Source organism: Cicer arietinum, chromosome 8, assembly GCF_000331145.2.
Source record: "Cicer arietinum cultivar CDC Frontier isolate Library 1 chromosome 8, Cicar.CDCFrontier_v2.0, whole genome shotgun sequence".
Lineage (NCBI taxonomy): Eukaryota > Viridiplantae > Streptophyta > Magnoliopsida > Fabales > Fabaceae > Cicer > Cicer arietinum.
The window spans coordinates 23,830,431-23,847,746 of NC_021167.2; the positions used below are offsets into that span (position 1 = coordinate 23,830,431).

General features: G+C 30.3%; 2 protein-coding genes across 4 annotated transcripts; one reads left to right on the forward strand and one right to left on the reverse strand.

Annotated features, from left to right (window-relative positions):
• Positions 1-3,104: 3,104 nt before the first annotated feature.
• Positions 3,105-7,906, reverse strand: LOC101499230 (leucine-rich repeat receptor-like protein kinase PXC1). 3 transcript variants are annotated; one of them, XR_190297.4, is made up of 4 exons: positions 6,931-7,906; positions 5,901-6,290; positions 4,445-5,245; positions 3,105-3,707 (listed from the first exon to the last, which is right to left on the reverse strand). XR_190297.4 is itself a non-coding variant. In XM_004512632.4 (3 exons), the coding sequence occupies exons 1-3, from the start codon at positions 7,805-7,807 to the stop codon at positions 4,650-4,652; spliced, it is 1,863 nt and encodes a 620-aa protein (XP_004512689.2). In that variant the 5' UTR covers positions 7,808-7,906; the 3' UTR covers positions 4,064-4,649. The 3 variants fall into 3 exon arrangements, 1 of the variants encoding a protein (XP_004512689.2); XR_012161518.1 differs by lacking the exon at positions 3,105-3,707 and adding an exon at positions 4,064-4,333; XM_004512632.4 differs by lacking the exon at positions 3,105-3,707 and having other exon boundaries at positions 4,064-5,245.
• A 4,539-nt stretch (positions 7,907-12,445) lies between these two features.
• Positions 12,446-16,961, forward strand: LOC101498906 (uncharacterized). Its single transcript, XM_004512631.4, has 5 exons — positions 12,446-12,657; positions 13,064-13,223; positions 14,360-14,741; positions 15,288-15,916; positions 16,118-16,961. The coding sequence occupies exons 1-5, from the start codon at positions 12,585-12,587 to the stop codon at positions 16,230-16,232; spliced, it is 1,359 nt and encodes a 452-aa protein (XP_004512688.1). The 5' UTR covers positions 12,446-12,584; the 3' UTR covers positions 16,233-16,961.
• Positions 16,962-17,316: the final 355 nt, after the last annotated feature.

The window sequence follows — 17,316 nt, forward strand, 5'->3', positions numbered from 1 at the left end:
TATATATATAATATAATATAAAAAAATCTAAATAAGGAAATAATTAATTCTTATATATACTAAAGGAAAAAGTCAATAATGTTATAGAAAATAAGTGGGATATCAATCTCTGAAATACATTCACGTAATGATCTGATTTTATATGAATTGATGTCATAAAGACCGTAGATCAACAACATATTTGTTGGAATTATTTTTAGATATGTTTTCGACACTCCTCAAGTTGGATCATAGATGTCAATCATACCTATTTTGAATCTTAAATTCTCAAAGTTTACTCTGGGTAGTGCCTTGGTCAAAATGTATGTAGTTTGATGACTTGAAGGTGTATGCTCAAGTTTGATTGGTTGATCATCAATTTTCTTTTTTATGAAATGTGGATCAATTTCCACGTGTTTGGTTCTATCGTGATGCTTTGGATTTTTTTGCAATACTAATAATGGTAGCTTTGTTATCGAACAATAGACTTAGTTGTGGTCAGTTTTAACCTTAAGTTCCTGAAGCATTCGTTGTAACCATATTATTTCACATGTTCCATGTGCCATGGATCTGAACTCAGCTTCAGCATAACTCCTAGCAACCACAAATTGTTTTTTTACTTCTCCAAGTAACTAGATTTCCCCAAACAAATGTATAGTACCCACTTGTTGACCTTTGATCTGTCACTCACTGAACCAACCCAATTTGCTTTAGTGCAGTCCTATTCCTGGTGTCATTTTAAGGTACTGCAAAATGCGATTGATAGCTCTCATGTGAGCCTCTCGAGAGTCATTCATGTAACGACTTACCATACTAACAGAAAATATAGTATATACTTCCTTTGTGATATGTAAAGTCCACGTTTGAATCATGCCACTTCCATCCCAAGGAAGTACTTATGGTCTTTAACCTCAAATTCCTTAGCAATGAACTATTTTAGTTATCAAATTCCATTATGATCATCGCCAGTGATGAAGATGTCATCTACATAGACAATGAAGATAGTCATTCTACCTTTTTTTTTTTAGTATTTTACAAACATAGTATGGTTTGTTTGGCATTGGGTGAATCCATGAAGTTTAACAACTTGTGTCAGCCTTTCAAACCATGCTCGGGGAGATCGCTTAAGACCATATAGTGACTTCTTGAGCTTACATACCTTGCCTAAATTTTTTGGTGAGTCGAGACCAAGAGGAACTCTCATATAGACATATTCTTGAAGGTCACCATTCAAGAAATCATTCTTGATATCTAGCTGGTGTAGAGACCAATCTAAATATATTGCCAAGGAGAAAAAGATCCAAACTAAGTTCAATTTTGCAACAGATGCAAATGTTTCTTCATAGTCCATCTCATATGATTTGGTAAATCCATTTGCTACCAATCGAGTCTTGTACTTGTTAACACTCCCATCTGCATTGTATTTGACTAAAAAAATCTACTTACACCAACCGACTTCTTCTTTTCAGTCCATTCAGAGAGCTACCATATCTCATTCTTCTCAAAAGCTTTGATTTATTCTTGTACAACAACCTTCTATTTAGGTGTTTGGATAGCTACATGAAAGTTTTGAGGAATAGTTGTGTTGTCTAGATTGGTGACAAAGACCCTGTATTCCTGTGACAACTTCTCAAAAGACACATGATTTCCAATTGGGTATTGGGTGCATGCCCTCACCCCTTTCCTCACACCAATAGGTATGTCCAGGTCATTAATAACCAATGTCATATATTACATTTGGAGAAGAATCAAGACATTGTGTGTTACCTATGTAAGAATCTTGAGATACTTAATTTTGGTTGGAATCTTGGATTTCCCTTGGAAATGTGCATGTTTCTACCTATTCTAGATATTTTTTCTTCCTTCTTGTGTAGACTTGCAACTCTTTTTGATTAGTTTCAATTTCGAGTGCTACATCAAATATAGGTTCAGGGCCATATAAAGGTAATAATGTTTGGTCGGTACTTGGTTTGGTTTGTGGTTCAAAGGTTTGAAGTAATGGTGGTTGTGGTTCAAGGGTTTGAGGGATTGGTGTCTTCCAAAGTTGGTATTCACTGGTAGTTATTCTCTCCCCTGAATGACATCTTTGGGGTAAAAGAGTTGGTTTTCAAAGAATGTGACATCAATGATATGGTAGAACTTTCTATTTTAGGGACAATAGTATTTCTACCATTTCTTGTATGGAGAATATCCCAAGAATGTGCATTTTAAGGCTTTTGTGTCCAATTTGCTTAAATTTGACTTGTGGTTTTGAACAAAGGTTGTACATCCAAAAATTTCGGGTGGACGATTTGTAATAAGTTTGGTGGTTGGGTATATGGACAATAGGTTCTGGTGAGGGGTTTGAAAATTGAAGGTTTTAGATGACATTCGATTTATAAGGTAGGCTGTAGAGAGGACAACTTCACCCTAATATTGGTTTGGCACATTAGTTGATAGCATGAGGGATATAGTGACCTCCATGAGGTGCTTGATTTCCCTCTCGACAATCCCATTATGTTATAAGTATTTGTATGTTGGCTTGAAGCTAATTTTGGATCATTTTATGGAGATTTTCAAAAATTTCCCCACGTTTGATTTTTCTTTCTTAAGGAACATTCATATGTGTGATCACTTATGAATCTCATGAACCACTTTGGCCTAGTGACATTGTTGACTCGATAATGCCCTTATAAATCACTATGGATTAAGGAAAATGGATATGATGGATTATAATGTTGGATAAGGTAGCGGGATTTAGTGTGTTTGGCCAATTCACATTGAAATATTTAGGGTTTTGATCAAATATGAAAATTTGTGATTTGAAGATGAAGAAATTAGGATTGAAGATGAAAGTTGTTGAGTTTTTATTAAAAAAATTTGGAGTCAAAGATGAAGATTATTGAGTGTTTATTATTTATTTGGTTAATTAATTAATTAGTTTTATGTTTTTAATTAAATGATTCAATGAGTTAATAAAATGAATTTTAATTTTAAATATTAAATATTGCCTAGTCAACAACAATTACATGGTCACCATGTGTCACTTCATTTAAAATTAGTCATGTCATCATTTTTTTACTAAAAAAGATTCATATAGACTTTTTTAAAACTTGTCAGAATTTACAAGGGTATAAATCAAATAAAAAAAATTACATAGACTAAAATCAAAACAAATCATATTTGCAAGGACCAAAAACATATTTAAACTAATTTTTATTAAATAGAAATGGAAACATCATTTTTCAAGTGCATGAAGTTAGGGAGGCGATAATATCGTAACAATACATCATATTTGGAAGAAACCATATGAGCATATGGTCCAACTTTATTATCTTATATTCCAAGGAGGTAAAGTCTTCCACATTCCTTAACATTATCAATCTTCCCCGTTCAAAATCCTGAAATTCACATATTTTTTGGAAAAAATTTAGTAACACACTTTGAATTACCTTTTTGAGCAAGAGTAGCAGTGGAAGAGTGTGTATGGTATTTTTAAGAGTTTGTTGGAGCAATTTCTGAAGTGTCTTCATCTGTTGAAGAGTGTGTATGGTATTTTTAAGAGTTTGTTGGAGCAGTTTCTGAAGTGTCTTCATCTGTTGAAGAGTGTGTATGGTATTTCTAAGAGTTTGTTGGAGCAATTTCTGAAGTGTCTTCATCTGTTTTTTTTTTTTTTTTGCTGAATGGATTGTACTCAAGATGCTGAATGGATTGCTAGAATTAATTCTAGATTTGTTTCCAACAATTTGCTGCAGTGTGGAGAATAAAACACACATTCAGTCGTTAAATAGTTCGACATAAAACAATTAAGTGACTTTTCTCAAATGAATCTATCTAATTTGGAGAATAAAACACACATTCAGTCGTTAAATAGTTCGACATAAAACAATTAAGTGACTTTTCTCAAATGAATCTATCTAATTTGGAGAATAAAACACACATTCAGTCGTTAAATAGTTCGACATAAAACAATTAAGTGACTTTTCTCAAATGAATCTATCTAATTTGGAGAATAAAACACACATTCAGTCGTTAAATAGTTCGACATAACTTTAATATTTTGAAGTCCCAAAATATAGACATAGTTAAAGCTAAGACCTACCAATGGAAAATAGTTCAATATGATTTTAAATAAGACATATTTTAAATCTCACAAATGTGAAGAATTAATGTCTCTATTCAGTACAATAAATACCTTAAGTTTTACCGTTGTGTCTTTTAAAGTACATACATAAAGAATGTTCAGTGCATGAGACAGGTGAGTAAATTTGAAGAGAGTGAATGTTACACCGTCTTATCTTTACAAACAGAAAGACTATTTACGAATTTTAACATCTGACCTCCAGAATACCATCGAGACTTTTCTCTTTTTAAACTAAAACATAAAAAATAAATAAATAAATAAAAAATAAAAAACTAAAAAATAATGGAAACAATAATTTCTCAACATCGAAGATAATTTTATCTCTTCTAAAAAAATGTTTACCCCACATTGCTGGAGTTCAATTCCACAGCGATAACATGATTTTGTTGAAGCTCCAAAATGTAAATTTTGTTAAAATCGTAGTGGTTCAGCGAATCCAACATACTCTCCTTCTCATCTAAATCAAGTGTTCTAATGAATATCAGAATATTCCAATGATACACTTCACGGAAAACATAACATCCTTCTATAGTAACTCAAATATGTTTCACTCATTCTCTTTTTCCATTTTCTCTATCTCTTCAATTCTCTTCAACACTACATTCATATTAGGCCTATTCTCAGGCATCATATCAGTACACTCCAAAGCTATCTCCGTTAAATTCAACATTGCATCATGTCCTTCTCTTTCACCCAATATTTCCAAATCCAAAATATCAGTTGACCAATCATTATTCACAACAGTTCTAACCCAATCAGAAAGATCGCTGTTTGTTGTTTCTTCAACTTCATCTAATATATGACCAGGAATTTTGCCAGTTATAATCTCTAGCATAATGATACCAAAACAATACACATCAGTTTTGTGTGTAAGCTTTCTTCCTTTAACAAATTCTGGTGACTTGCTTATTGATAACTTTTCTGAATTTTTCTTGAGTAAAGGCAAGAAACCATAGTTTGTGAGCTTGGAATGGTAACTTTGATTTTCTTGATGGATTAGAACATTTGATGATTTGAGATTTGCATGAGGAACTTTTTGAGATGACAAAAAATGATGAAGGAAATTAAGACCCTTTGCTATATCTTTGATGATAGAAAGTCTTGTTGTCCAATCAAGAGGTATTCTTCCAATTCCTCTACCCTCTTAACACCAAAACATCTTGAATGTTAGTGTACTAGTTTAGTTAATTTAGCTATCACTAATAAAAGAAATATAGCAAAATTTAGCAAAAGATAGATAAACTAGCTGATAGTTTATGAGTTTAAAACAGATAGCGAATAAGCTAATTAAAAGCAGATCACTTGCTTTGTTTGCTAAAAAATAGCATATGAAAGATAAACTAGCTGATAGCGTATGAATTTAGTGTATTATTGATAAACTAACTGATAGCAATTAGTGGATAAACTAGCCGACTAAATTTGAAGTATTTGGTAAAATAAGCCGTTGAACTAACCGATAAGTATAAAATCATATAAAAAGATATTTTTAATTAATATTTAAGTTTTTCTTCAATTAAAATATAAGGATAAAAAATAATATGTTAAACGTTCTTTGAAGTAGCATATAAAAAAACGCTATAAACTATTGAAAAAACGTTTTAAACTCATGAGAGAATGACTATTCCTAACCAACTATGTTCTTATCATATGAAGATCATATGAACTTAAATGCTATAAAACATCTGAGATAAATTATCCGCTATAAACTATCGGTTTGAGCCTGTAAAAGATAGCCTTTGTTTCTTCTTTATGAATTGACTTGGAATTTAAGGAAGGAAAGAAAAATACTAAAACTTACCATGTAGGAGTTCAAACAAAGAGCCATCAGAGACAAGTTCATAAATGACAAGCTTTTGATCTTCTGAATAATAAAAGGAGATAATCTCAACAACATTTTCATGCTTCATCTGTCCTAACAATTCCATCTGCTGAATAAACTCTTTCTTGCTCAACTCATTCATGTAGTTAAGTCTCTTCACTGCAACAACATTACCAATTTCAAGTGTTGCTTTATATGTAACACCAAAATTTCCTCTTCCTAACACTTCTGCTGATGACCTTAACAAATCATCCATGTCAAAAACAGGAAATTTCTTGTTGGAAAATTCTAGTTGGCCTAATCTTTGAGAATCTCCACTGTTTCCTTCATTAGATACCATCTTATTTGCCCATGCTCCAAAAACATTCCCTATGAGAATTATACAAAATGTTCAAAATATCTTGAATCAATATTGAGGTAAATAACTACGAATAACCGATATAGACACATACACCAGACACGAGACTCTTAAAAAAAATGAAATTAATTGAATGCCAAGTGGTTTGGACTCGAAGGAATTATAGGCAGAAAGAAACAAAGTTCAATCCCTATTATCAGAGAATGAAAAAAGAAAGATACTGAAATACCTCTGCTAACTGGTTATATGCAGAAGGATCAGGATTCGATCCATATTGTCAGAATATTTCTTTTTTCGTCTGATAATTGGATTGAACCCTAGTCAATCAATTACCAGAATTCAATCCCTACCATAACAAACTGAACAGAAAACCAAACTATCTCAACTAATTGGTTAAGAGTTACTAACTAATTTTATCTAATAATCCCTGCTACTAACATTTCCTTCTCCGTCTAACGTATACTATTACTATTGCTAATATTTGTCTATCAAAAAATTGAATGCAACCACATGTTTTAATGTCATGTCAATATCAAATACAGACACATGTCATCACCGAACACGTCTTTAATCTGAAGTGTTATTGTAATAAGTTGTCAAGAAAAACAAAAAGGCATGAATTGAATATGACATGTATAAAATATATCTTACTTGTTGTATTATTTCTTCTTGTTTCATTTCCTCTACCTTGTCTTTTGCAAAACAAGAAACCAACAATCATCAGAAACAGAAAAAATGCAGCTGCAATAGAAATCAAACCAATAATCCAAACTTGAAGTCTCTTCTTATGACTTGGCGGTGGAATAGCAAAAGGAGGGGGTGCAGAAAATGGAGAATGAGGTTCATAAGGACATAACTTATCCAAAATCTTCCCACAAAGTTCAGAATTATTATCAAAACAACTCTTTGGAAACCTTTGCAACACAAAATTTTCAGGAATTTTCCCAACCAAATGATTATAAGAAACATTAAAACTAATCAATGATGTTTGATCAAAAAATGGAATTTCACCATTTAAATAATTTTCTTGCAATTCCAAAACTTTCAAACTATGCAACTCAACATATTCCTTAGGAATTGACCCTGTGAAATGATTCAATGAAAACTTCACATGTTCCAAGAAAACCAAACCTTTGAGATTTGGCAATGTTCCAAAAAGTGCATTGTTTGAAAAATCAATTTGTCTCAAGAAAGTTATGTTTTGAAGGAAATTTGAAGGTAAATAGCCACTAAGATTAAGACCATGCATTAAAATATGAACAACATGCCAATTTGAACAAGTGATACCAAACCATCTACTAAGGTTGTTTATACAAGGTGGTCCTGTCCAATTTCCATGCAAATTAATAGAAGAATTTAATGAATCTCTTATGAGTAATAAAGCATCTCTTTCTTGTGGATGAAAATCTTTTATTTCAATTTCAATACAAAAAACTATGTTCAATGAAAGAAAGAAAAAAATCACATGGAAAAATGTTATGAAAAAAATAAAGTTCATTATGGTTTTGGAAAAAATTGTTGAAAACATGAGGTATGAAATTGAAACCAATTATCAAAAAGTATGAATAGAGTCATAATCATATTATTTTTTGTATAATGATTTTTTTTTTATTTGGACGAAGTTGACAAAGAAAAAATTGTAACAAGATGATGCTTATCATAGTGTTGGACATATATGGTCTGAACAAGGAAATTTGTGTTTACTTTCTATGTGATTTATTAATTATATTATAGTGACACTACATGACAGCTTTTCATATACGAATATAGGATCCTGCATGATATATTATGGTTTAAAAATGCATTTCTTAATTGGTCTCTTGCTCGGATTTTTAAAATAAAAAATTATAATGTGACATTTTTTAGATATTTTTTTTTTATTTTTGAAATTATTTATTTTTGTAATTTAATTAATAAATATAAATAATCAATAAATTTATATAGTTCTACATTATGATATCGTGTGTCGCATTATTTAAAATATGTCAAATCATAATTTTAAATTAAAAAATATGAGGGATAAAACAAAACTAAATTTATGAATTGGTGAAAATAAGGAGACTAAATCTGTAACTAATCAAAAAAAATTATTTTTCGTCCTTATAAATATATTAATTTTTTTTTATTCTTGTTACTTTGTTTTAGTTTCTGTAAAATTTATTTATATTGTCAGTTATGTAATATGTGAAATATTTATTTTTGTCTTTATGTGACTCATATTAAAGAAATTAAAATCAAATATTATATATAAGACCAATTTGAAATATAAATAATTTTTGTATGGATTAAAATGAAACAACATAAACCACAGACAAGATATAATTGTAAGGAAGAAACAAAAATTGCAAATTTATATATTTACAAATATAAATACATATTTATATATTATTTTGATTGTTGTTTGATAATTGAGTTGTTGATGAATAAAAAATGTGTTCGTTGTGTCAAATCAAATGTAGTGACATCGTGGGATGCAAGGAATGTCAATGGTGACTATAATTTGGACACTTTTTCTTATCGACCTTATTTTATTTATTTGCTCATTTCAACTTCCTAAGAGAGTATTTTATTATTTTAATAAATTGGTCATTTTCCAAGATACTCTAAATTTTATGGTTTGTATATTTGATAGAGTAACACAGTCACAAATGTTAACTTGTAGTGTAATCAAAATATAAACTATCTAACCTCCATCCAACGGTTGAGATTTTTTAGTGCCATAATCTATTAGAAAATTACTTGTAATAGACATTTCTTGAAAAAATGAAAAAATTGTCATGGTACACAAATATTTGTTGGTTTTAGTGATGAATATCTTAGATAAAATATTTAGATTTTCATATTGTAAGTGAAAAATTATATACTATTGATTGAGTATCATTATTATTTTAACTTAGAAAATTTATTCTGAAATAAGTACGGTTTTAATTTTTGTATGTAATAACTAGTTTATTTCAACTTTTTCCTAGATTAAATAGTGTACATCATTTTTAAATTATTATATCTATTTATTCATTTATTGATATTATCATTTTATATCAAAGAAGGTAAAAAATAAGACTTATTTTAAAACAAAGTGATTACAAAAAAAAATTTAATTTATATGTACTTCATTATAAAAATTATTTATATTGACAATTTATTACAATTGTTAAATCACCAATAATATTTAATTTAATTAAAATTATCTTTATAAATAGTTGTGATTAATTGATCGCATAAAGTTTTGTATATTAAGAATTCGTAACAACTAAATTCTTAAAAAACAAAAATACATTAGTACAAAATATTTTAACACATAATAATGCAACAATAATTGTGAGACTTTATGCAATTGGAAATAAAAATAAATAAATAAATAAAACTCGTGGAAGATAAACTAAACTATAGACCATTGATTCACCATGGATTAGTGGGTACGCATGGCACATTAATTGATTAATTAACGTCATCATGCCATCACCTGAACCGATTATAATTTGTTTGTTTTGAACAAATTATCCTCTGTATACTTTCAAACTCTAGTATTTAAGGCAAATTTTGGTGAAATATAAATAATTAAATTATAATATTAAAATATAAAAACTAGTAAAAGACTTTGATTATATTCTTTATTGAATAAATGGGAGTCTTGTTGGTTGGAAAAGTAATATTCTTAATAGAGTTGGTCAAATCACTCTTACAAAATTGATAATTATTGTGATTCCTATTTATCTCTCTCCTTGAAAAGCATATTTACGAATAATTTTTTTTTTTATATTATAAATCTTAATTTAAGTCATATTGATAAAAGATAAATAAAAAAAAAATTAAATAATATTAAAAAAATATAAATTACATTAAAAGTTATATAAATTTATATAATCTATTAGAGAAATAATTAACTAATTAATATAATTAACTAATTAATTAAGATATTTAATTGTTAGACTAATATCTTGTCTTTTATTCTTTTATTTTAGATAAAAAATTTTCAAAATATCTTCGTTGTTTAAGATATAATAATATTAAAATTTTCTAAAATATCTTTGTTGTTTAAGATATAATAATGACATCCAAAAATGTGAAAATATAATATGTTTGGTTTCTATTTTTTTTAGTGTGCGTAGGGTGTTTTGTTTAAAATCTTTCTTATTGAAATACAGTTTAAAATATAGCAAGATGTGTTGGTGGCTTCATCCAAAAAATTATTTATCAACATTTGCTTCGTTTAGCCTGATTCTAGCTATTTTTTTTGTAGGGTTATATTCCTTCTTTCAACAACTCTATTTTGTTAATGAGTTCTTACACAAGATAGATTATGAGGAATGTCATTATCATCAAAGAATGATTGGAAGGAAGAATTAATTAATCCACCTCCATGATCATTTTACTTAAATGATAGAAGTGTCTTTTTCATCTTGAACATTTTTATAAAACTTTTGATAAAAAATTTCAAATGATTGGTCTTTGTGTTTAAAAAATAACGTTGAAGTAAATCTAGAAAAATTATCAACTACAACAAACCTATATTATTTTCGACCAAGACTATTAGTTTTAATTGGACCAAAAAGATCTATATGAAGTAGAGGTTTGTGAGTTGACACAAAGTCTTCAGGAGAAAAGATACTATTGACTTGTTTACCTTTAATACAAGTTTCACATATTTTATCTTCTTCGAAATTTATTTTTGGAAATCCTCATACTAGGTCAAATTTGAACAGTTTTGATATGATATTCATGCTCACATGATTAGTTCTTTTATGCCAACTTCATTTATTTTTTTCAAAAGACATACGGCAAGATTCAACATAAAGTTCATCGAAGTATAATATAAAGAGATTCTTCTTTCTGAAACTTGTGAAAAATATTTTTCCTAAAGATGATTGTTTAACTTCACATATGTTTATTAAAGATCACTTCAAAATCATTGTCTCATAATTGACTTATGATAAATAGGTTATGTTTTAAACCATCTACATATTAAACATCTTTAAGTTTTACAGTGTGAAAATTATCCGTTATATCTTTATCTTTGGTTTGTACTTGGTCATTGTTTCCAAATATTGCCAATCAATCACAAATCATTTAAATAAATATATAGCAAAACTATTAACAATTATTTTTTTTAGTGTTTTTCTTACAAAGATGATGTAACAAACGAGCTTTTTAAGCTGATGTATTAAAATTGATTTATTCTCGTTAAATGAGAATAAAAAAGTAAGATTAAGTTGTCTCACTTTAATTTTCTTAAGTACTAAAAATTACTTTTATTTTCTTTTATGAACTAAATTAGATCTACTAATTTTTTCAAAAACTAAAATTAATTTTTACTTAAATTTTAAATGACATTTATTTTTGAAACCAATGGAGTAACATGTATTTAGAATTTGTTGGGGGTAAATGTTCTGACAATATTAAACAGTTTCACACCGTGTTTCAATAGAAATCTATCGTCTTGCCATATATGCTTATTTAATACTATCTTTTAAAAATAACTATTCTAGACAAAAAAAATTAATTATCATATATTTATACGTTTAAATTTTTACCCCGTCAATCCATCAAACAATTCATTAATATATTGCGATAAAAATAAAATATATATAACGATCTAACGTTTATAATTAATGCAAAACTGTTTACATTAAATGTATAATAATTAAATTCATGTAAAAATTACTACCTCATATTCACTGTACTTATTTTTTATTCTTAATAAAAAAATTATTTAAAGACAAAAAAAATTGTTTAGAATTTATAAAAATAATACAGACCAAAAAATAAAATTTTAAAGGCTTAATTGATGATTTGGTCCTCCTATTTTAGCTGAATCGCGAAAGTAGTTCCTCCATTTTGTTTCTCCTCAATTTTGGTCCTCAAACAGAATTTTAGTCCAAAATTTGATAAAATTTTATTTTTTAAAATCGTACTACACCATTTATAGTCATATATTTCAAGTACAATTGTTGCAAATAAGATCTTGAGGCATTGTGTGACTTAAATAAATGCAAAAAAAAAAAAAAAAAATTCATCAAGTTTTGGACTAAAATTCAGCTTAGGGATCAAAACTGGGGAGAAATAAAATGAGGGACTACTTTCGCGATTCAGTTAAAATAGGGGACCAAAACTGCAATTAAGCCAATTTTAAAAATAGTGAAACGACTAAAACCTTCACCAATTCTGCGTCGTTTTGAGATTTTGAACAAACGAAGTACAATCTGCAAAACCCTAAACCTCTCTCTCTCTCTAAAATCACAGAACCAAACCACACATGAAACCTGGAGTTGCAGAAGATCACAACGAAGAATAGCGTGACACTCAACATGCGAAAGAAGATTCTCATTTCATGCTCCTCCTTCCGCTCCATTCACAATTTCACTCCCAAATCCAATCACCGTAACTTTCTTCATTTTTCTCCTTTTCTTTTTTTATATCATTAATTTATTTTTAGGTTTTATTTGTTGGTATCAATTACTGTTTTGCAATGCCACACTTTGAAATCAAAGCTGAAATTGAAATCAAAAATGAAAATTTAGGCTCTGTTTTGATAAACGGCTTATTTAACAGCTTATAACATAAGCACTAATGTATAAGCTATTTTTACAACACAGGGTAAAATAAAGTCAAACTATTTTTATATAACAACTTATGAATATGCCATAAGCTGTTTTCGTAAACTCTTCCAAACAGTTTCATAAGTGCTTATGTCATTAGATAAATTCAAATAAGTCAATGCAAACAGACCCTTATTGTATTAGCAATTATGTGATCATGTATAAATCTATTGTGTTTTTTTTGACAGTGTTATTTGAGGTTTGTGATTCTGTTGGTTCATCGAAGTTGCGGTGGCGTGGATGGTCACATGCTGCTTGTGTTCCTTCAGAGACTCCAGATACTCGGAAAACCGGAAAGAGGGTACCGAAACATGAACGTAGAGCTATGGTGGAGTGTTTTGTGAACAAGTATTTTCTATGTTTCTTTTGAAGTTTAAGCTTTTGTTTAATGTTTTATGAGGTTTTATGTGTTATGGTACATTGTGACATTTTGGCATATTAAGTGTTTCGATGAGAATTTGAGATAGATAGATGCATGCATTGCCCCATACCTACCCTGTTTTCTTGTGAAATGAGTATTACTAAGGGTGTGTTTGGTTCAACGGAGAGGAGAGAAGGAAAATAGAGACATGTTTGGTTTAAAAGAGAGGAGGAGAGGAGAGTAATTTTAATTAAATTTATGTTTGGTTCAAGGGGAAGGAGGGATTTGGGTCTGTTTGGTTCAATGAGGGGAGATGGGAGATTTTAATGGAGGGGAGGGGAGGGGCGGAAAGGAAGGGGAGTAGAGATATGTTTGGTACAAAAGAGGGGAGGGAAAGGGAGGGTAGAGATTTTAATTAAAATTATGTTTGGCATCAATGCGTTTATGTCAAGTAGCGCAGTAACTAAGCTGTAGTCTTGTAAATGAAAGGTATCGGCATTGATGCCTGTTGGATACATATTTGCATTTATACACTAAAAAGTTGCTCGAGAAATAACAATTGTGGCTTCCCGGAGTCGATCTCTGCTCTCTTTGTTTTCAAAATAGTACTTTGCACAGACATTTAAATGACACATAATTTATATACAAATTTGAACTGTTCTTATGACCATGAACAAAATGCTTGTTTTGTATGAAATGTCCTGCTTACAGCTAAACCTTTGTCCATGGTCAATAATAGAATACTTTGTTTCTGTAAATTCTTGTAAGCTGTCTTACCTGAAAGTTTATGGTTATTTAATGGTTTAGTTCATGCTGGAGTAACCAGTCTCTACTTATTTTCACAATCTTGTGTTGGCTTTATACCTTGGGTTGCAAGAAGCCAAGAAGGGGCTGTATATTTTATGATGTTGGCCCTGTTCTGTGATGATGAACTGAATTTCCCTATTTTTCTAATAGATGTGGAGAAGAAGTTTGACAATCATAAACGATCCATTTCTATTTTCTCTTGAAATAATATCAACACATTGAACGCTCTCATCATTTTTGGATTTTCGCAAACAAGTAAATGGTCTATTTGAACTCCTGTCATTGTAGAAAGAATGAATTTCCTTTGTCACTGCAGGTATAGATCAGAGAATGCTGGAAAATTCCCAGCAATAAAGTATACCCAGAAAGAAGTTGGTGGCGGTTATTATGTTATTCGGGAAATCATTCAGGAACTAGAATACAAGTCCAAAATGAAATCTTCAAACAGTATGGGTGGGATATTAGTGGAAAAGCAATTTGATCAAAGTAAACGTAAAACCGCTAAATCTGTGAATGTTTCATCTGGTAATATTGAGACTGCCAAAGACAGGCCTATCCAAGATGATTCTCATATGGTACTTTTAGATGGCGAAGAGACTGCTAACACTGGTTGTGAGCATCTTGAAGAAAAGAGGGGGCTACAGACTTCTTCTTGGGAGGGAAGGTTGTCTAATGAAGTTGAAAGTACCTCTACACCAGTAAGCATTGATATTACACACCAATTTTGTGATGGATGTATTACAGTTGTTATGCATAAGCAATGATTCTGATCAAAGTATTTTTTTTATGTTAAGGGTATTGGGAATTGTTGTTAGGTATAGATATCTGTCATGAGTCACAACGTATCTTCATGCTCAACCTGACATTAAGACAGGTTGTGCACTCGCAGATCTTGAAAACTTCATTAATAATAGATGTATCCTATTAGGAACTCACATGCAAGCAGATGCAGAGAATTAATAAATGATTGATTGATCGGCTACAAAAAAATTGCTGTACATTCATCTATATGTTCTTAGTACTTACACCTTTTTGGCAGTTCTGGTATCCTATAACAATTTCAGCTTCCTATAATCTTCACTGTTGTTCTCATTCATTGAATTGTATTTACTTTTTATACTATTAATATTAACTGAATAATATGTTTTGTGAAACAAGAGGGGTTTTCTTGTCGTACTTTATTTTGTCTTCATTTTTATTTACAACTTAATCATTGCTTCACATCTGAAAGTAATATTTCGCAGAAGCATTTTAAGGAGCCTTCAAGTCTCCTGATGTCAGATGATGTTAAAACTGAGGAAGCTGTCTCTAGTTATGCTGACTCTGTTTCATCAGAAAGTCAGCTGTTACAAGAGGAAACAGAAAGCTTTTCTATTCCATCTAGAGAAAATCATGGTCATGTTTATGCCAAAATTGGGGGACATGAATCTGAAATGATGGATTTGGAAAGTCATAAAAAATTGGAGGAAATATGCGCTGAGAAAGAAAGTTATGAGAGAAGGGAGCATCTTGCCTTGGAAGACGTGTCTGGCGAGGCTTCCCATTCTAGTGCTCAGGTGCCAAATGATGTCAAGAGTATGAAAGCTGATTCTAGTTGTCCTTCTGATTATGTTTCACCAGAAGAACACCTACTAAAAGAAGAAATAGAAAAGGTTTCTGCTCCGCTAAATGAAAAATCTGGCAGCAAAGATCAGACTCATGACTTGAAGTTCCTTGATAGAGAAAATCATCCAACAATCGGGATACAAAGTTTTGAGAAAGTGCAATTTGAAAGAAAAGTGCAACAAGGCTTACAAGACCCTCCTGGTGTGGATAGTCAAAAGCATAAAAAGGAGCAATCTCAAGTTTCTTCAGAATTGGATGAGTCAAAAATGTAAGTCCTCTAATATATTTAGATATATATATATATATATATATATACCTTCATTATTGTGGCTATTACAGTTATTATTATTAAAATCATCTCTTGAAAAATACCAGCACTAGTGAATATCTATATTTGTATGTCTATATTCTTTCGAGTAATATTATTGATATAGGTTATTGAAGTTACTTTCATTCTCCTAATATCCAGTGGTAGCTCTAATAAGAGGGAGACTAGTAGCGCCGCTGTTCCAAGGGAACCAACTTTGTGGGGAAATCTGAAGTCATTTGCAGATGGCATCATAAATATCTGGAGAAAGTTATGAAGCTTTGCGAAGTTATAGGTTGCAACTTGCAAGAACTTCAGTCTTACTGTACAACTCCGACAGTATGTGTAGGGTTCATGAAATGCACGACTCTTTTCAACCTATCTTTACGTTGCATTATATTCTCTTTCTTGCTATCCTTCAAATCCAGCCAAGTTTCTTCTGTGCTCCAGCTTGCTGCACATTTTCGAAATAGAAGACGTTTATTCCATTGCCTCCATCAAGGGTAATATCCCAGTCCAGTAAATTAGCTTCCCATTGTAAATGATCTGTGTGAACATTACAAAAGGAAATTCATGATGTTGCTATCTAGTACCCTACTCAAATTGTGTTTATGGTTTACAATGCTAACATATGAGTTTAAGCAACTTAGAAGGAAGCTGTGAAGGGTGTAAAATAGCCAAGGTCAGTCCTCACATCTATTTACGATATGGAGGCTTTTGCATTTTGGAGAGCATTAGAATAATAGAGTTCAAGAATATAACTGATTTTCAAGGAATGCAGTTTTCGTCCCTAGGAAACGATTAGAGAAATTGAAGATGGTAGTTATTTTTTTTGACATTACAATAAGTATAATGATTACACATCATCCTAATTATATGCTTTATTCTGTGCAAACTTGCAAAGCTTGCACACTATTTTTTGCGTCTAGCAAGTAGCACCTACTGTTAATTATTTTTGGGGTTAAATCAAAAGTCTACATAGATGCTGATATGCTGCTTATATTCATCTCACTTTGTACATTCACATTAAAACCTTTGATCTGATTGGCCTCCCATATACCTTCTCTGAATATTTTTCTAACATTGCCAGGTTAGAATTTGATGTCCAACATTAATGTTAGAACTTGAACTGCCTACCATATGTTCCACTCATAATCTCACATGTTCTGCTGAATTGTGTGGTATAAATGACTTGGTAATGTTATTATATTCTCTTATAATAATAATAATAATAATAATATAATAATAATAATAATTCATATATATTTTATTCCTGGTATCTGGCAGAGGGAACAACAATTCAGGTTATAAATGACTTGTAAAGCTGGGCATTGTTGAGTTTGCTGTCTACCATCCCCCAA